The sequence below is a fragment of the Lonchura striata genome, chromosome 2 (genome assembly GCF_050655825.1).
Source record: "Lonchura striata isolate lonStrDom1 chromosome 2, ASM5065582v1, whole genome shotgun sequence".
NCBI classification, from domain to species: domain Eukaryota; kingdom Metazoa; phylum Chordata; class Aves; order Passeriformes; family Estrildidae; genus Lonchura; species Lonchura striata.
In genome coordinates this window covers 24901794-24923393 of record NC_140704.1, presented here as the reverse complement: position 1 = coordinate 24923393, position 21600 = coordinate 24901794, and the positions used below count along the sequence as shown (strand labels likewise).

Here is a 21600-nt window from a genome sequence, read left to right as displayed (position 1 = left end):
CTCCCTTTGCCTTCCGTGCAGTCGGCCAGCCTCTGCGCCGACCCTGGAGTTACCGTGTCAGTGCCGGCACCCCTGTATGAGCGCAAACACACAACTGCCCGGCACCATCGCGCCGCTCAGGGCGCCGTGCACGGCTCGCCCCGAGCCCTGGCGCGCACCGGGTGCGGTGCAGAGCCCGCAGCTGGGCACGGCCGCCCTGCCAGCCTCGCCCGGCCTGCCCGGCGCGCAAGGTCACCGCGGGCGGCACCCGCCGCTCCGTGTGCTCCGGCCCCGCCGCCCCCCGGCACCCCCGTCGCTCCCCGCGCCGCTGGCGAGCCGCCCGCGGGGCCGGGCCGGGCACGGGAGCGCCGCCAGCGCCGTCACGAGGGGCCGGGGCGCGGCCTGCCGGAGCCCCGCCTCCCCGCGATTGTAAATAGAGGCGCCACGTGAGGCCGCCGCCACAGGCGAGGGGACGGTGGCACCCCGCGGATCACCGGCTCCCGCAGCGATCGCTTACCCGCCGAGCGCCCGCCGCCCCGGCAGCGATGAAGGCCGCCCGCATCGCCCTCCGCAGCGCCGCGCCGCTGGCAGGGGCCAGTGCCGGCAGCAGCACCGGCCGGTTGCCGAAGGAGGTGGAGCAGTTTTCCCGCTTCTCCCCCTCCCCGCTCTCCATCAAGCAGTTGCTGGACTTCGGTGAGAGTCGGGAGGAGCGAGAGGAGGTCGGGGCGGGGGCAGCTCAGGCGCGGGGCTCGGAGGCTCGTTTCCCCGTGGAGGAACGGCCCGGGGCTGCCGCGGGGGAGGTGCGGGAGCGGCGCTCCGCGGGACGGCGGAGGCGGCGATCCCCGCCGGAGGGATCCGCGCCCAGCCGGGGCTGAAGTCGCAGCCGCCCCCCGGCTCGGCTGCCCAGCGCCGGGGCGGAGGAGGGCAGCGAGCCCGCTGGGTGTTCCCACCCCGCTGGGAGTCTGCCGGACGGGGTGGTGGTTTCGGGTGGGCAGCCCCGTCCGCAGTTACCCGCCGGGAGGTGCCGGGGGCTGGACACCTGCGAGTGCCGCCGCCAGAGCTGAAGATGCGCTACAGCGCGGCTTCGGCGGCGTTCGTAGGGAGCGGGCACTGAGAGGGACACGGGCTGCTCACACGGTGGCGGGAGGAGCCATCAGGCGGAGCGAACGCGCTGTTCCCAGATCCCATTATCGCTTTGGCAGCTCTGGCGGCTGTGCGCGCATGATACCGCCAGACGTCACCCCGAACAACCTCCTGTTTACAGAGACTGGAGTGCTTCTTAGGGAATTGCAATTAAGTCTCATGCCTAAATGGGAACTGTACAAGTATTCCGTCCAGGAACACGCTGTGTCTTACTGTCATGTAAACAGCGTTCTGCATAAACATATAACACCTAACACTTAGGTGAGCAGGCCAGTAAAAGCCTCATGATTGCAGAGGAATAGAGTCCTGAACCTTATGGGAACTCGTCAATCTGTATTTGCATCTTGAAACTTCCTTAAACAAAAACTGTGTTTTGTATTTATTCATAGGCTCGACTAATGGATGTGAGAGAACTTCTTTCGCATTTTTGCGACAAGAACTTCCTGTGAGGTTTGCAAACATCTTGAAAGAAATTGATCTTCTTCCTGATAAATTACTAGGCACTCCATCAGTAAAATTAGTAAAAAGCTGGTAAGTATGAACTGCTTGAATTCAGCATGCAAAGTTACACAGCTTTGAGAACTTTGTTATTGCAGACCTTTTTGAATAGTAGAAAGCATAACAAAATAGAAACAAAGTAGAAATGCAGTTCCTTTATCAAATCTGATTTGCAAGCTGTTACACGCTGTCATTTTCTCACATACTAAATTAAATTGAAAACCAATATGATTATACTGTTATCTATAAATAGTTGTGGGGGGCAGGGATTTAACAGTTTGGAATAGCTAATAGAGAAGGGAGAAAAGAAAATGTGTTCTGTTTCCACACAGCATTACAGACTCTGAGCCCAACACAAAATGGGAAAGCAGACTATATATTTGTTTTGATCTCTCACTGATGGAGTCACTAACAGAGGTTCTATTCCAAAGTATATTGGTTTTGACCTGTGCAGCAAATGTTTGAAAATCAATTAATATAATCTCTGCAGTTGACACAGTGGCTGAATCTGATTTAACCTTGCTTAGTGGCACAGTTGCAGCATTTGCCAGGATGACTGACATGAAGAGCAGACGTATTAGAGTCAGATCTAGAAACTCTTCTTAATATAGCAAACTGCTGTGCCTTTGCCATATGCGTCAAGGCTGTCAGATGTTAGTTCAAGAAGCTCAGCTACTTAGCTTCTGCCAAAGCTAATCAGATTTGGAAAAATTTTGAGTGGCTTCCTGATTGGCATTGTCATTTGGATCTTCTTTTGAAATACATCTCTTTTAAAGAATTATAAGGGGATCCTACATATCTTAAGTGAGAGCTTAGATTCCTCTTTGGTGGCAGGCACAAGAAAAGACTTAAAACGTCTAGAATTCAGACAGTCAAGAAGTGTCTATCTGTCATTCCATTGTTGGTTGTAACTTGGATATTTCAAACATACTTAAAACTTCTAGATGACTTGTTAGGACTAATGATGTGCACAAGACAAGTTTTGATACTGCTAGCTTAATAAAAATCAAATTAATAGCATATGTTTCTTGTTTTCTTTTTCAATAGGTACATTCAAAGCCTACAGGAGTTGATTGAATTCCATCAGAAAAGCCCAGATGACCAAAAAGTCTTATCTGAGTAAGTTTTTCATGTTTTTCTTTGAACTTTTTAGTTCACATTCTACTTTTCACAGTATATTGATTTTAGACCTGATAGTCATGATGAGGTGAATTTGATAATCTAGAAGGAAGAGCTTAACATAGAACAAGCTGGTTGAAACCTCAGACCATGTTTAGCAATATTGCAAATAAATATAACCTGTCACAGCTTAATTTCAAGGTCATATTACCCCTTGAACTGTCATGACAGAGAAATAAAAAAAAGTGATCTGTGCAGTTATATCTCTGCTTTTTTCTGAGATGTCAGCTTGGCATCTTTTTTCCTTTCCTTACATTTTCCTCTACTCAAATAAATGAGTAAACAGGTGGTGAATTTGATATGGCTTATTATACCTTTTGTTTAAAAAATGCCAAATGCTTCTGTGTTAGGTTAATAAAGAATTACTTATTTTAAGAGAGTAAAAAATAACTACACTCTATTTTAATATTAAGGCTGTTAAACACTTATCTGTGCTGGTGCTAGATTAGATAATTACATTGTACAAAGTTTGCTTCTATGTAGTCTGAGAATAATGTTCTAAAAAGAATTTTTTTTTTAACCTAGCTTTATAGATACTCTAGTTAGAGTGCGAAACAGACATCATGATGTGGTTCCTACGATGGCTCAAGGAGTAATTGAATACAAAGACACTTATAAAGTAGATCCTGTCACCAATCAAAACATCCAATATTTTTTGGATCGTTTTTACATGAGCCGTATTTCCACCCGGATGCTAATGAACCAACACAGTAAGTAGAAATTTTTACCTGAGAAAAAACTTCAACCTAGTAAGTAACATTTTAATGTCAACACTTCTTAAAACTGCTGGAGAACTGCTTTACATGATTTTGTGTGACACTGAAAACTTAGAAACTGAATCTGTCACTTAAGAAAGTAATGGGAAAACTTGTTTTGTAGACTACAGAATAATTGAAATAACTGTTTTGTGGAATATGTAGGGATATTGTTCTTTATGTCTGAAAAACCTTTAGATGTGAACTACAGAAAGGCCAACGTAGTTTGCTGACAGTATATAGTATTTTAAGTCATAAAAGTAATAAACAACATTCAGTATTTTATGTAATCATATGTTGGGATCACACTGTATTAGTCTGAGTTTTGGGACTTTTTTTCATAACACAGTATTTGGGATTAAATGTTGCATTGTTCTCATGTCAAACAGCTCTTCTTTTTGATGATAAATCTGGCTCGGGGCACCCAAGGCACATTGGAAGCATTGATCCTTGCTGTGATGTTGTTGAAGTAGTGAATGGTGCGTATTCTCAGAGCTTTAACATTTTTTTTCCTGATCGGTATCTATATCTGATTGCAAGCAGTTTGGGTAGCCAGCTTCAGTTGTAGAGGGTGCTGACTGGCTTTAACTGAAATAGCTGAAAGTAGTCTTACTAAGGCATGAGCTTTTAGAGGACAGAATTAAAGTAGCAGTAAAAAACCATGCTGGAGTAAGTTCTAGTGAGTGACAAATGAGGTAGGAGTAGGAGTTGTCTGAGGTGTTGAGATTGGTTTTACCTACTGGTAAATAGTAGATGCATCAGTTCCATACAATTATTAAACTGTACAAAGATTTGCTCATGCTTCTGTAATTGCCCTTGTTCTCAATTCTTAGTGCACACAGTGGATGCAATGTTATTTTTCCCTTGAGACACATTCCAGTGTCAGGCTCTCTAACACCCTAGGAGCTAAAGCAGTTAAAAGCTGTATTCTGCTATGTACTAGAATGAATTTTTACATTGCTTGATATTATACTTTATACAATTTATTTAAATAATTATTTCAGATGCTTATGAAAGTGCCAAGTTGTTGTGTGACCAGTATTACTTGACATCTCCAGAACTGAAACTTACTCAAGTGAATGGTAAGATAAGAGCCTATTTGGTAGCCAAAACTGCTTCTTCTACTGACTCAAAAGTCTCCCAATTCTGTAACCTTAGTGCACATACCAGCTGATCTGGCTTGGCCTAGTTCCTCTTCGTTTTCTATTATGCGCACCTCATCTAACCTCCCATGTTAGAACTCAAATGTTGGTGTATCTTAAACACAACACTTTTGAGGTACCATTTATAAATTTGAGAAAAGTCAGACAAACCTGTACCTAAAGCAATATGAGAAGTTGCTAGAGAGGACTTCCATATCTGGAGTGAGGAATTGGGGCTGCTGACTGAAATGCTGGGTGTGGCCTGAGCTGCCTGCATGTGGCTGATGACAGCAGTCTGCTTAATGTTTGAAATCCTTTATTTATAAAGAGGAATAAATACTTGCTTTTTTTATTTGTTTATTTGAAAAGAAACTTACTAAGCAAGTGGTAATTGTAATCTAAACACTGTTATGAATGCATAAAGCTGTTTGCCGATTTTGGAGGAGGAAAACCAAAAATGAAACTTGATTTATTTTTTTGTTTGTTTTCACAACTTGCTAATTGTAAAATTTGGATACCATATAGAAAAATGTCATCACCCTTTTAAGTGTTTTTTATTTTTCCTTTCCTCTAGGAAAAGCTCCAGGAGAACCAATTAGCATTGTATATGTTCCATCTCATCTTTTTCACATGCTTTTTGAGCTCTTTAAGGTATGTTAGTATAGACTGGAAGAGTGAAGTGGGATGTGGGATTGTGGCCACCAGTAGCCTTCTGCTTTTAGAGAGATTACATCTGCAGGTTTGCCTCTTCTATGGAGCAGACAGTGTATTTAAGGAGTACTGAGCGCTGCTGAACTTCAGTGCTGCCAACGTGACATACAGAAATCTGGCAACCTTTAGTAACTGCTGAACTTTGGTCTTCTCCAGGAACCTGTTGACTTTAAGGGAGTTATTTAATTTACAGTGCCTGAGTTAATGTCGAGCAAGAATGTTATAATCTTTCACTCAGAAGAGTCTTGGCTATGCTTAGATGCTTTAAGGTGTGAGACCTCCTCTCCCACCTTAAGTGATGATAAATGCTGCCATTATGCCCAAATGTTAAACATGTCCCTTGGAAACCAGGTGCTGATAGGAGTAGAGGATATTTTGTCTCTGTGTAAAAGGGATAGGGTTTGAAGTGTATGGATTCAACAACCTCTGATCACAATAACCTTCTTTTCTGTAGAATTCAATGAGAGCAACTGTTGAATTCCAAGAAAACAGTCCGACCCTTTCTCCGGTTGAAGTGACAGTTGTTCTAGGGAAAGAAGACCTGGCAATCAAGGTATTTTGTTGGCCTACTACAATGGACTTATTGTAATGTTTATTACTATACATTCATGGCTAGTTCTTTTAAAAGATCTGGCCTCTGAGAACAGGTTGAAGACACTGTGCACCATTCTTAGTGCATGCTTATTGTTAACTTTGTTCTCTCTTAAATCAGGTCTCAGACCGAGGAGGTGGTGTTCCAGTGAGGAAAATTGAGCGGCTCTTTAGCTACATGTATTCCACTGCACCAAGGCCAAATGTGGATGATGGTCGAAATACCCCTCTTGTAAGATACTTTCAATATTCATGTTGCAATTAGGTTGTTGTAAGTGTTGGTGGGTTAATAATGAAGCACTGTGTCCATCCTGCTGTTTTGTGGGGTATTCAAAGACTTACTGTGCCCCATAAGTATGAATTTACACTTTCTGAAACAGAATTTTAGTATTTAGCTTAGTGGACAAAAATATGCTTTTAAAGGCATAAAGAAAGAGGAACATTACAACCTGAATCTTAATTCCCTCATTTTTTTAATTTCCTGCATTCCAATGACACTAATTTAATTTGTCTTCACTGTCCACTCAGGCCTCAAACTTCCTGTAGATAATGTGATCTTTCTGGAGGCAAGCACAACTGGAACAGTCTTTTAGATTTTTATGTCTTTATCTCCCAGTAGAAAGCTCCTTTTACTAATCAAGCTGTACTAGTAATAACAAAGGAAGGAAAAATACTTAAATTTAATGTGTAAAAGTGGGACATATATGTAGACCTTCCCTCTTCCATTGAAACTTTTTTTTTCTTGTGGCTTAGGGTTTTTAATGGTCAGTTTCAGCATTCTCTAATTCTCTATGAAACTGATTAGAGATTTATGTTTCCTTCTAAGAGAAAAGGAAATTCAAAGGATTTTTTAACAGCTTAAAAATCTCTGAATACTTTCCAACTATTTGACTTCAAGCCGTTAGAGCTAGTAAAAAAAATAATTAATTTTATATTGTACTTTATTTTTAGGCTGGCTTTGGGTATGGCTTGCCAATTTCTCGTCTGTATGCTAAATACTTTCAAGGAGATCTAAATCTTTACTCCATATGCGGTTATGGAACAGATGCTATCATCTACTTGAAGGTATGTATTTAAATTTAGTTACAGAAAAGATTACTACCATTAATGCAGTGGGATAACTTCTAGTTACCATTTTAAGGTAAACAGAGCTCATGAGTAGCTCGTTTTTTTTTCTTGAGTAATGACAGACTTAGTAACTGCATTTTTAACTGGTATCAAGAAAAGTCACCTGGCTATAACTAGTCTACTAGAACAAATACTAGTGAGAGCCCTGTTGGTTTTCAGATTGTGTTAAGGTGCTGTTTGTTCATGGAATACAAAGTACTCAGAGTGAAGTAAAGGTATGAGCAAGAGATCTGGTGGAAAGTCCATTTAACTAAATCCTTAAGGAGTCAAGGTGCTGTTTAACATTGGCCATATAGCTCCTCTATGGGATTCAGATACCAGTAATTTTGAACACTGGGTGTATAACTTGCACTGCTATTTCTATAAGAAACCTGCTAACAACACTACATGTTCTTTTCTATTTTCTCTGCTTAATCATGGGACAAAGTGCCTTTGAATTCCTCTTGCTAAACTGAAAATGCTGAAGCACAATCAGAGCAGAAGTAGGAAAGGAAGAGACAGCTCAGATGTATATATGTAACACTTTCATTGAAAAATTTTCACTGGAATTTTGCAAATCAAAGTCCTTTTCCGTGCATTTCTGGACTATCTTGAAAACATGTTAGAGGGTACTGCTTAACGCTCATGAAAAATGCATAAATAGGATGAGATGGTATTGCAGTTGTCCTACCAAATTACCCAAACTAATTATAGATACTGAAGCACATAAACTACCACATCTCTTGTAGAAACATTTGTTTGAATAACTTTGATTTGTAGGGTCACTGGCTCAATGCTTTAGGAATGCTGAATGAATTTTTGCTAAGTGCTATTACTGAGATGTATTAACCTGATCCTTCTTGACTTTTAGGCCTTATCAACAGAATCAATAGAAAAACTCCCAGTTTTTAACAAATCAGCTTCCAAGCACTACCAGGCTACCTCAGAGGCAGATGACTGGTGTGTCCCAAGTAAAGACCCAAAGAATATGGCAAAGCAGAGTGCAGCTTCCTGAAGAGAAGTTGATACTGAGACATCCCAGGGGATCAAGCTGGCCTCAAGAGCAGCATTTGGAAGTGTTCATCTACCTTCAAAGCAAGTTTCAGGACTAGCAGAAGAAAAAGAAGACAAGAGTATCATAAACCTAGGCTATATGCACTGAATCTGAAACCTTGCTGTGGACTTGAGGAGGGGGAAAATAGGAGCACATATGTCTATAAAGAGGAGCTGTGTATAGAGGAAAATGAAGCTATTTTTTTACTATGATCAAAGACTTGGTGTGGTAGGGGTGTGCAATTTTAAAATCCTGTTTAATGCTTGAATTCTTAATATTGACTGATAAACGAGTTATGCTGATGCATATTTTTCTCTTAGAATAGTTATGTGAGCAGTTTATCTTATTACAGAACTTCTCAGGTAGATATTTTAAAGTTCTATTTATAACATTTGGAAAAGATCCACTTAACATGGCAGTCTTGTAGTAAGATACAAACAGCATTCAAGTACAGCCTGACTGGAGAAGAGGAAGCCCTGGGAGGCAGGAAGAAAGTGTTTGCCATATATAAGGAAGTCCCATTAAAAAAAAAAAAAAAAAAAAAAGATTCCAGGAATAATTAAGTGGTCTTCATCATAAGTGATGCCTTGCTCTGTGAGTCATATTGCTAGATATTTTGTATTTTTATGACCTGCTGGAAAGAAATGGAAAGCTACTTGGTTGTAACAGCTCTAATATTAGAGCCTATGTCCCTGTATTCTGGAGAATGTGTTCCAAGTCAGGATTTTCCAAGAGCTGAAGTCAGACATTGCAAGTTGAACAGAAAGGCTTTGGTGATATGTATTGTATAAGCACCTTTAAAACACAGTCTTCTGTGTTTGTTTCTGTTGTGCTGTTAGATTAGTGGCTCAATACACTAAACCAAAATCTGCCAATTGTCTTTTTCAAATTTGTATTGGACCACATCAGCTCAAAGACATACATAGGGAATCTATACCCTGAAAGCTGTGGCTGAGCACTGAAGGTCTGTTGGAAAGGTTTTCAGGAGTGGTGTTGGAACTGGAAAAATTTATTCTAAGAACTGTTCATTGCAATGGAAAGGGATTAGGAAGCATTTCAAAATGAAAACAGCACTGAAAACTACAGGAAAGCTTTTATGAAGGGCAAAATAGGGGAAGTTCCCACAGGAAAAGTGCCAGTGGGAGAGAGTTGTTCAGAAAACGTTCCATTGTCAGTAAGCTTCTTCCTTGCCTGTCTTCTTTGTGTGTTTTCACTTTTGTAAGCAAGGTAAACTTAACCAATGCTGAACTATTGGATGTTGCCAAGCTGGCCAGTCAAAAGTTCATCAGGGCTATAGAATGTTACTTGAATTTTTTTTTTTTTTTACAAATTATCATATCTTCTGTTTATGTGATCCTTTGCAAAAAGTTGCAAAAACAGTAAAACATCCTGCTCAGTATGACAGTCTTTTATTAGAGATTTCTATTTGTTGGGCAGAAAATGACTCCATATTACACTGTGAATCTAAAATGGTTTTTAATAGGAAACTACCTTTGCATTCTTGAAGTCCTGTTTGGATATATTTCTCATTAAAAATAGAATATATTTTGATATGCCTCATTTATTTTAAAAACTAATTTTAGATGTATTAATGATAACTGGTGAGCATGATGACTTTAGTACTGCATCTCAGCTGTTTTTATCCTGGTGAATAAGCTGCAGTCACCAAAAGTCACCAGATAATGCATCTGAGCTCAGCTCAGTGAATGGTATGGCTAATAAAAAAAAATACTTTTGTCTGGAATGTACAGGTGTAAAAAAGATGCTTTCACAGTCATAAAGTAATTGAGTATTGGTTGATTTTTGAATGGAATACAAGGTCAAAAACACATACCAAAATAGTCATTGTTGTCAAGTACACACAATTTATACCTTTCTGTCTGCATCTAGTAATGCTTGAACCAGAGTTATGATGTGATGGTACATTTGTAACACAGCTGCAGCTGATTCAGTTAGTAATTTCTGTTTCAAAGCAGCTGAGGCACATATGTGCTGCAAAAATGTTTGTGATGCTGCTTGCAGAGCAAAGCTGCAGAACATTCATGATACAGGCAGAGGTTGTGAAGCACTTAAGGAACATACATGAAATCTGTGTAGTATTGCAAACTATGGCTATCTACCTAGATAATACAGCACATTTTCCAGCATTCACTGACTTTTTGTTCTGAAAGCAGAGCTGTAGTTTTAAATCTTTTACTTGGATATAGATGTTGAAATAGTTTTATAATAAAATGTTTTAAATGCTTGTCTGTCTTTCGTTTTTAAGAAGTCTGATCCAAGCAAGTACATTTTATTTGAAGTCTTAAGAAATAGAGTAGATAAAAACAACACTCATACCCTGTCAGCTTCAGCAGCAGGGAGAAACACTGAAGAATGATCTGCTTATGCTTAATGTTGCATTGGCTGAGAGGTTACACAGTAACTACAATCAGTGCATCACCTTACCCATCTGCTTACCTTTTAATTAGGAGGGTATCCATTTTGAGGTGAGAACTGGGAATCTTTCATCAGTGCCTGTTCTATGCTCTAGTTGTCTTTTGTTCAGTTTTAAAGAATATGAAAATAGACCAAGAAAAAAAGACATCCATCACTGGGTTTATATCTAACAAAAAGTTTTCCCACAGACTAAAGGGATGGCTGTCTTTCAGCTCTGAAGCAATGGGACAGCTGGCTTTTCATAGCTGATGTGTAAGAAAATGGTAGTGATCAGATGGTGTTGTGACCCAAAAGTCCTGTACGGCTGGTGCTCTAGCAGACTTGTGTTGGCCTGGAGCCATCTTGCGACTCCCTTAATTTTAAGAAGATAGAGTAACTGTGAAAACATACTTATACGCTTTACCTGAAAGCAGAGCAGTGAAAACCAGCCTGACTTCAGGTGTCTGGCTGCAAATCTAGAAGTGACAGCCTTGTGTACTGAGTTTACCCTCCTTAACAACCCTCACCTTCTTAAGGGTTTTGACTTGTAATGCCAGGGAAGCAGATTACATGGCATCGCGTTTATGCATTTTTTGCAATTACAGAAATGAACCACTCTGACATACCCCAGTATGCCAGGTGTTTTGGGAGAAACATCCCCAAACTAAAGTACACCAGGGACTTCAGTAAACTACTACAGCAAACAAAAGGAAACCAACAACAAAAACACCAATTGTGTTTTCCCATAGTTTTTACCATGCTGCAGTCTCTATAGACAGGACTTGCATATTTCCTGTCAGGTTTTCGAAGCAGAAATGCACATATGTGTATTCTATACCTTGCCTATGGCAGGCTTGGGAGCAGGGATGCCCAAGTGCAGCAGGATGGACCCAAGCTGCTGTGTGTGCAACTCCCTGTTGAGCACATGGCCCCAGCAGGCCCAGGACTCTCTGCAGCACACTGTGCACAGACCATCAGTCCCAGCCAAGCTCCTGCAGTCTAGAAGGCAAAATGTGGGTTTTTTCCTTCCCCTGCACAAGGCCAGTGCGTAAGAGACTATGCACCAGCTCATTGTCACCGTGTGGGGCTGGCTTGTTGCTGGCATGTCAGGGGGGCACTGACATCAGCACATTTACCCACAGCTGAAGAGTGTTCTGGTTTCACAGGAGATAAGCAGGTGTTGCACTTTCGCCCTTTGCTCTCTGATTGGGACCTTACACAGCCAGGTTCCTGATGTCAACAGAAACCATGCCAAAGCACCCTGTGTTTTCTCTTCCAGATCATTAGCTAAAAAGTGTACACTGATTACTGGTTAGTGTTACTGGTGCCTCGGGCACATATCCAGATTAATCTCCCTGGAGCCTTTATACACAGTTGTTCATTATCATCGTTTCCCTATCACTTAACCAAGTTTTTAAATCTGCCAGACTTTGCCCTTTACATGCAATAATGTCCTTCCCAAAGAATTATCACAAAGCAAGCTTTGCTACCTTTGATGAGAAACACTACTGGACTGAAAAATAGTTGGGTTTTTTCCCTCCTTCTGGCAGCAATGATGACTTTAGAGGATCAGGTATAACACCAAAGAATTTTCTGCTCTTAAGTTCTTTAGACGTTTTGGCAAACAGGAGGCAGAGCATGGCAATTTATGATCCCTCAGCTCAGCTAATTTTTGGGGTTGGGGATGGTGAAGAATAAGGGGCACACTTCTGCATTAACATCTTTGGGTTTGTATTTCCCAAGAACTGACAACACAATTTTAAATGCCTGTCCTGACCCTGTATTACAGGCCCTAAGGTGGCTGTGCACATCTTTGCTGTCATACACATTTGGACAGAACGACGGACTCAGTACCTAGCTAGATGCTGCTGCTCCTCACAGTCAGCAAGGAGAAAGGACATGTTGGTAGGCAGCTTCAGTCAGTCCTGCTTCTCTCCATTCTCCTCACAGGGAAGAAAGGGCAAAAATACCCACAGGCAGTTTTAATTCTTCCTTGCAATCTCAAATGTTGGGTGTCAAAGCAAGAAGCTGGAACACAGTTCTGGGTCTTCAGAATATCATGAGGCTCTTAATAATGTAAGATTTTTATATAAACAGAAAAAATATATGTGGGAGGTATGCATGTGTATACATGATCAGGAGCTGCTCATCAGCTCTCCTCAATATTCCTTCTGCAACTATGAAAGAAAATCAAAGCAGAGTGCAACAAATTGGCCCATGAAGAATTAGCACAATTTCCCTGTGTCACTCTTGCTTTTCAGCTCCTAACAGGAAGAGGAAAGTAAGGAAAACATCTGTCTGATTTCCTGCTGTGTGAGGGGCACAGCCTTGAGGAATGAGTTCACTGCCTTCCTGGGAGTCATGTCCAATTGAAAATGCAGACAGAATTGTGATGCAGGAAACACAGCAAGAGCAGCGACTGCCAATCCTACTATTTTGAGCTGCTGAACATTCTCCTGGAATGTGACAGTTTCTAGTTTAGAACAGGTATGCTTTAAGTTACATAAATGTGATACAGCCCTATCTGCAAGGCTCAAATAAGAAAAGCAAGGTGGGAAAAAAAGACACTTGTTTACATTGCTGTTATAGGTTGGACTTTCTGTACTTAGTCATATCACTGGACTGGTCCTGAAAGCTGAGAACCTTGGCAAGGGATACAGCACACCAAGTACAACACCTTATCATGACACTGTGTACACGTCTCTGTGTGCGTGCTGAGGTGTGAGTTGGGTATCTCAGCTGCCTCTCATGACCAGTGTCAGTGTATGCAGAGAACTGCAGAAAGCTCTTCTGAAACAGACTCCTACTTCTGGTGCCTGAACAGTGATCCTGTCTCCAGTGGCAGAGTTCAACTGACTGTAATGGAACCCCAGACATGGGGGCACCTCTAGGCACCTGTATTTAGATGGCTTCAGCTGTGAGCTGGCTCCCAGCTCATTCAGTTACCTAAAAATAGACACCCGGTCCTATTTGAGGCAGGCTGGAGTATTCTTCCTGTCTCTCATCTGTCACTCTGGAAGACAGAGGTCTTCCACAAGTCCTTCGTCATGCCTGCTAGTCCCATGCAAATACTTTGTATGGACAGCCCTGGCTTTCTAAAGTAGCTGTGAATATTTATGTTTAGGTAAATGACTCAAGTCCTTTTACTAGTTCTGTGTGGCTGTGGGAAACTGGAAATACAGAGCTCAAAATTATATTGCTGCTTTGTCAGTGCTGGCCAGGGTGGATATATAATGGAAAATCCCAGACAATATTTATTCTGCAGCAAATGCCAATGGGATCACTGCAGATGAGCTGGCTGCTGGCACAAACTGTCTCAGCCTGGAGCTGCCTCTGTACAGCTTGTCATCACTGACATTGCTGATCTGTCTGGGTTTGGGACTGGTCCTAGAGCCACATGATCTCAGGAGACAGCATAAGGCTCATCACTCTGCACCCCACAGGGCAGCAGTGCTGCCAGACAGCTCTGAGCCAGGCTTACTACTCCTGGGACAACCAAACACCTATTGCTGAGCAGACCTTGTACAGAAACTTAGGAGCTAACTGTAGCTGATGCTGACTGTTAAATGCCATGAGACACACAGGTAAATCAGATGCACTGAAAGCTCTTTTTTGTAGTGTTTATTCCTTAGAGTGGTTTTCTCTTCCTAGCAGCTTTACTGCCCACAAAACTCTGGGTTGATTTTTAACAAATTAACTGGAAAACAGTTTTGAATACCTGCCAGGACTACTTGTGGTCTCCTCCAATCACTGTGGCATGCAGCAGAGTTAGTAACAGGCATTGCAAAGACTATTGGTGACCCAGTGTCACACCCCTACTTACGAAGGGCATTACAGGTGGAATTCAACCTTCACACAGGGGTGGATCAGATGGCTTGGACCACTCTCAGTGTTACCAGGCTTGTGTCATTGCCTCACAGACCACAGGATGCTGTTTGCTCAGGCATAAAACTGTGTTTGTGTTGACACAGAAGCACTTGTTTCTGCTTAGTTAGGGCCTGTTATAAAACCTTCTAATCTCACAACTTTCCCTCACTTCTAATCAGCTTCACCTCAGCTTTTACATAAATACACAATGAAGAAAGATTCATTTTCAAGCTCTGGCCAGGGACACCTGAAGTTTTCATTACTCATGTTATTAATGGAGATGCCCAGAAGTCTTCTGCTGGCACAAATTCGTTAATGTGCTTTTCCCTCCATGGCCTTGCCCTCTTGTTTCTGTACTCTTCCTACTCCTGCTACTGATGCCTGGTTCTGCAAGCTCTGAGCCTGTCTTCTGTAGCCAAAAGATGGGATCAATCCTTTGGAGACATGTCACACTTCCAAAAGCTTTTGATGATTTTTCAAGGCCACTGGATGGTCAGTTCACTTAAGGAAAAAAAATTAAATTGTAACACCCTCTTTATATTCCCAGGCTAAGAAGAACAACATCATCTCACATAGATGTTGTTTTGAATGGCAACATCTATGTAAGAACAGCTGAACGAACGGTAAAATTATTCACTGGTATGCCATAAACTGATTCAGACAGAAATTATGGAAATTATATTACAGTACTCACAGCTTCCTGAAACAGATGTTACCATCTTCTTCTTCTTCTCCAATGGATTGTTCTTGCCTTTTCCTTTGCAGCAGAATGATATTCCTCACCTCTGAGTATTGATCTTAAGGGAGAGGATGTGTCTTGACTTTAAATCTGAGCTGTAGTAGTCAGCAGAGAAGAAGTGGGTATCCTCCCAATTCTTCCCAGGAATAAACATATCCACTGCCTTAGGAAAGGAGAGTTTTGAAGGGAAAAGGTCTACCCTTACCAGGAGGCTGTTTCAGAAGAGGGCAGTTTCTTTCATAAGGCAGAAGAAGATTCCAGCAAAGCTGTTGACAATGAAAACTGTTTTTCAGCATTTTTTAAAGTATAATTAAAACTGGAAAGTGTGGGGGTTTTAAATAATGTAAACATTTGTAGGAGAATAACAATATATTGTTGTAAATTATGGTAAACTTTCACTTATGGAAGTATTTTTTTTTACTATGGATTAGTACAAAATAGTAGATTCAGAAGCAGTTATTCAGTTGGTCTTATTTTAATAGTGTATGAGTATGGAATACAGAATATAGATAATGGATCAATGTGTTGTCTTATAAGCATGTCTGAGAAGTGCTGATTGAATTCCCTGTTCTTTTCTGTGAAGTTTCTAACATATGCTAACTCTTTTTCAGTCAATAAAAGAGTGGAGGATCAACAGTGATAAAATAGTGTGGGATCAACATATTAAACAATATGATAGTAGTAATAATTCACCTTTAGACTTCACACCATGTCCACTGAAATCTGTGACAAGCTTCCTGTTGCCACCAGTGAATGGTGGACAAAGACAAAATGGCTGGAGTTGCTGATCTGTAGAAGAGACACACACACTCCTAAAGGTCTCTAGAAAACACAGGCAAACTAATTTTTAAGTCCTTCAGGGTACAAAAGCAGACAAGAGGTTGGCCTAATTCTGTTACCTGCCACGAGATCTGAAAGATGGCACTCATTGTGCAGGAGGAATTTAAAATCAAGAGCCACAGCTAGGAGAGGAAGAGAAGTATATGACTGACATTTATACCTTCAAGATATGTTGAATGTAAATAGTGTATGCACATATGGGCAACTTAAATGCACTGAACTGGCTGACAGTTCTGGCTTCAGCTCATCCTCCTTACTTAATTCAGTACAGCCCTTATACTGGAGAAGCTTGAGATCCAAACACCCCCAAGCAGAGGGAGGTCAGCTCTCATCCTTTCTGTTCAAGCCAGGTGAGACCAAAAGCCCCGATACACACTGCAGAAGTCTGGGTGCAGAGAGACCATTGTGCCTGAGGTATAAGTGTGTCCCTGTTCCACAAAGTGAGCAGTTTGTCCTTGCATCCCCAGCTACCAAGAGCCCCACTGAGATAAATGGGTTTTGCCCATGCCTGGAGAGAGAGGGACAGAACTCTTTAATGGCACACGACAGTGACTAGCCACAGTTTGTGCTCATTTCAACAGCTCAGGCTTTTTTAGAAAAGGATTAAGAGTGTCCAAACCCCAAACAATGTGAGAGCCTGCTTCAATACGCCTGGAAGATTATTCCAGCTGTTTGGGGCCGGGCACCTAAAAAAGCAAAGTTTGCCTCCCAGAGTTAATGGAGCTCCAGACACTTGGACATGAATAGCTTGGTTTACGCAGGGGGCAGACTGGTAGCTAGTGCTAGATAAAAGGATAAAAAACAGCACTGTAAATAAGAAGTGAACAATTATAAACCTTAGAAATACCCTTCAGAATACTCATAGCTGCTGTCTGTTGCTAGCTGCTGGATCTTTTGTTTTGCTTACAGTTTTCCATCCTTTTTTTTTTCTTTTTTTTTTTTTTTTCTTTTTTTTTTTCTTTCGAGAACAAACCCTGGCTGCATATACAGCACAGCCTGCTGCAGCCAGGACTGTAGGCCACAGGAAGAAGTGGTGCCTCTGGCTGCTGTTCTGGCAGCCTCCTGAGCCAGGGACAGGGAACCCGCAGGGACAGCATGTTCCTGCTGGCTGCACTGGAAGCTTCAAAACATGTTTATGTCGAGTCAGCAAGAACCGCCCAGACTGGTCATGCCACTGCTCTCTCTCCCTTTCCAGGCTATTCGAAGGAGCTGTGGCAAAGTCCAAGCCCACATTTAAGTCTATTTCAGGTGTTACCTGCAGTTGGATCCTGCCTGCCCAGAGTCACTTACCCACCATCTCAGCAATGCACCCAGGTCACCTGAAAGCGAAGGGCAGACAGGGCTGCCCCTCCAGCCTCTCCCTGCTCTGTGCTGGAAAGGGCAGCTCTCCCTGTGCTCAAGCGAGTTCCAGCAACGGGGCAGAACTCAGTGCCATTTGATACCAAACCCTTCCACACACACAGCACGGCCAGGCAAGAGCAGACAGTGTGTCCTGGTCAGCTAAAAAAGGAGTTCTCCTCCTTGAACTTCCATGGACAGGATGCACCCCCTGTCAAAGGCTTAAAGGGACACCAAGTGCATAACTCAAGTACTTCTCTGAAGCACGGAGCTGCTGTGTGGGGTGCCCTGCAAGAGGGGACCATGACACTGTAGCACAGCATGTCAAGTACTCGGTGGAGTTTCAATCAGATGGAAATTAAAGCAGGAGAAAGTTGGGATAAGGAGACCTCCAGCATTCAACTCTCTGCAGCTATGTCAGGGTCTCTTGGATGCCTCCATCCAAGAGTTGGGCTTGCCAATGCCTGTCTGCTTGGGACAGAGCTGTATATGCATCTGTTTGCCCATTGTTAAGGTTCCCTGAAGTGCGGGAGAAAATGTTTGGGTTTGCCTTAAACTTGCAGTCACTGGAGTGGAAAGCTGCTCTGCACAGGGGGGCTGCAGCCCACACTGGTGGCTTGTGCATCCTTGGTGCCAGGAGCAGGCCTTTGGGTGTGCCTGAGGGGGAAGAGCACACAGGAGCATTGTGACCAAATGGTGTCTTGTGTTCACGATAACATTGTCAGCTTCAAGTACCACAAGTCATAGTTCACAGCCCTCAAAATGCAGATTCAGGTTGCTAAGAAAACAATGTTTAATATTCTCATTTAACATTAGATTTCTTATTTTGTTTTCTAATTTGCTGTTGAACTTCACCTCCAAATGCGCATGGCAACTCACCCAGTATTGAGACACTCAGTATTCACCATGTAAAAATCTACTATATCAGTTTTAATTCTAATGCCAGTTCTTCCCTTTCTCACTCAGTTCTCCCCTCCCCCCCACACCATGTGGGTAGACTCAGCTCCTACCTCTCCTCTGCACAGCTCTCTGCCACATCTGCCTGCTTCCATCCACGGGGCTGACCTGCCTTGGCTGGGGAAGGGTGCAACCACTGCTCCAGCAGCACAAAAAGTAGTTGCCAGAGATAAACGGTTTCGTGAACAGAGGCTTCACTGATAGACTTCAGACCTTTAGAGCATCCTGTGCCATTAGAAGCCAAGGTCACTGGTTTGTATTTCCTCCCACATCACTGGAGGATGCAAAATTTGGTTTCATGAAAAGCTGGCAGATCAAGGATTCTCTGCCATGTTTCTGAATGCAGGGTAGAAATCTCCTGCTGTGCTGGCAGGCAAAATGTGTGAGCACAGCTTAACTCAGCAAGGCAAAGCCCAGAGCCTGCCCCACAAAATCCATCCAACATTTGAGTTTCATCCACCCACCATAGGAATGAGGAGCATTTGAGAAAAGATTTTGTTCCAGCAGATTGAGAAATGAGTAAGCTGCTGTGGGTAGGAAATTCAGATGTGGTGGAGGCACAAACCTGCAGAACCACAGGGGTGCAGAGGGGTAGTGGCTCTGCTGCCCTTGCTAGAAAAGGTTGCAGTGAAAGAGTTGCAGTGGTGGTTAGGCCCAATGTGATGTGCCAGAGGCTACATAGCCAGGAAGGGGAAGGGAAGAAATCAGTGAAATTCTGTGGATTTATGGTGAAGAAAAGGACAGGGCTGTGGAAGAAATGGACCCATATGATAAACTAAAGCCCAAATTTCCAGCAAGGTATGGTTCAGAGGCGCTGCCACCATGAGGTGTGCTCACCATGGATACAGGCTGACAGCGTGTCCTTGAGTTCAGGACAGCCATGCACCTCTCCCCAGCAGGGAACCTGGAAACAGTGAGATAGACTCACCTGAGACTTGGCTCAGCCATTGGGAGGTAAGTGTAATTCAGTGGACTCTGTTACCACTGAGTCTTTTGGGCCAGCTTTACTCTGAATGGATGTTAAAATACTTACATTACTTTTTGCCATGAAATGGCTTTGCCCTGACTGCAGTCATGCACTTTCCAGAATGCTGTGTGCTTTTAGCCAGCTCAGGCACTGCCCTTCAGCAATGTCTGTGTTTTCATACTCTATGAACCAATGACCATATATCAATAAGGCACACAATTCTGTCCCCTCTTTTATAGCATATTATAAAGTAGACTTTCTGTAAATATTCCTGCTCTTTTCTTCCTGCACTTTCTTCCTCAGACTTTAGAAATTACTTATCCTTACTTCATAACCAACTAGCAATATTATAAGGTTACCAGGAATGAGTTAAGATCCCTATCCTTGACCAGAGCTGTCTGGATGCAACCCCCTTCCTTCCCAAAAACAGCCAGCAAATTTATGGCTACACTGAGGCAGTGCAACTCCCCACTGACAATTACTGTTGACATAAAATACTTCAATGCTCAGCAGCCTGAGCAGCCACATCAATTGCACTGTTACAAAGCTTAAGCCTGGTGCAACTCGGGCTGACACCAGCATGCCCGGCTTGCAAGAGCAGAACTGGACAGTTTGTCAGTGGTATAAAAATCATCACATGCCCACTGTCCTCATTTCTAATGTCTTAACTGTAATTTAGCAGCACTCCATAGGATGCCTCTGCAAGGTGAAGGGCAACATACAGCTGCTACATGTTAAAAAACAAAGTTAACTGTGTATTAAAATCAAACAGGTCATTGGAATTATATCTATTGTCACTTCTACACTGTGTGTCCTATGAAGCTTAAGATATATTTGGAGAAAGAGCCAGAAACAAATTTCTGAGCAGCCAACAGATTTCATTTGACAGTTGCATCATACAGCAATCTTTTCTGACCCACTTGTTTGCTGTGCCAGAGGTCCCTGCCTTTCTACAAAGAGTGACTGTGCTAGATCTTTCCCCTGCTTTAATATAACTCTTTGGGAGGTTAAGATGTCAGACACTAGCTGGGCTTTGGCATCTCTGCTAACAGCATGTTCTGCACTCTCATTTAGAAGAGCAAACCATAGGGATTGCAGGGAAATTCTACTGGTATATCCTGAAAGTAAATGGAAATATTGCTGTGTCTGACCCATGTGTATCTTGAAGTGTTTCAGAAAAAAACAGCAGCCCTTCAAACCTTCCAGCACTGAAAACCTGACATGCCTCTTTGTCCTCTGAGAGTTTAATAAAGATATATAATAGCATAGACCACCCCAGATTGTTTCAATCTTCCCTTCCATCTCAAAGACTGAACTCTTGTATGTTTAATTTAAAGGTATTTGTCCCATGAGCAAAATCTGCTGCCAGAAGCATTAGAGGTTTTTCAAAGGACGTTCCTTAAATATGAATGAGCTGAGCCCCTGTGATCATTTTAATTGATCCAACAGTGCTTGCAGCTAAAAGTAAAGCTGCCACCTTTCATGTCAGACCAGACCTTTTCCCCTGCTGCCTAATATTTGTATTCCTGACATTTTACAAAAATAGTCAGTCTTGCTCAGCCTGGGAGATTTCTATAAATTCATGACCAGAGCAGTTAACTTGATTCTGTCAGGACTGGTATATAGGCTGTAAGATATTGCCCCATAGAAAGATTAAAAATTTTTTTCTTTTAAAGATGGTCAGCGGTTTTGAATAAATAAAATGTCATTGATGCCAAAACACTTACAGGCATAATGCCATCAGGACAGGCAGCAATACTGAAGAGATAAACCATCCAGGTTCTTTTAGACTTCTTGTCCTAGTATCTAAAAGCTGACCAAGTATGAACAGACTTTTAAAGATTTTGCAGGGAAATACAGTTCTGAACAGTGTTAGACTTCAGTTTCACCTACACACTCTCCACAGATAAACTATTGAAGTTTTCAGTCAAGCTCGACCCAGCAGACATCAGGGGCTAAATTTAAAATTATTGCAAGAGCACTTTACAAAGAGGATGCCCATATTTCCATGAACAGTTGCATTGAGCCCCAAATACATGCAGAGTGTCCCTATGGTCATAGAATGGGTAACTTTTGTCCACAATTCATATGGCTTAAGAACATCTCTTTATATACAACTTCTCAAAACCATGGACACCTAAAACCTTGCATCTAAAATGCAGAATCTCACTGTTATCCATTGAGAAGTCATTAAGGGAGCTCTGGGAAAGGGCTGCCAATGGGAATGGGAAAGGATCGTTCATTCTCTGCACCCATCTGTGCTTTAAATATTCTAATAGGCCATGGAATGCAGTGGAAATGTTTCAAACATGTCTACA

The 21600-nt window shown here is 42.4% G+C and overlaps 1 protein-coding gene across 1 annotated transcript; it reads left to right on the top strand.

The window, feature by feature from the left end:
• The first annotated feature begins 436 nt into the window (after positions 1–436).
• Positions 437–10404, top strand: PDK4 (pyruvate dehydrogenase kinase 4). The gene is made up of 11 exons (XM_021538385.4): positions 437–672; positions 1512–1653; positions 2668–2739; positions 3325–3509; positions 3944–4033; positions 4559–4636; positions 5271–5347; positions 5862–5960; positions 6120–6230; positions 6950–7063; positions 7977–10404. The coding sequence occupies exons 1-11, from the start codon at positions 525–527 to the stop codon at positions 8118–8120; spliced, it is 1260 nt and encodes a 419-aa protein (XP_021394060.1). The 5' UTR covers positions 437–524; the 3' UTR covers positions 8121–10404.
• Positions 10405–21600: the final 11196 nt, after the last annotated feature.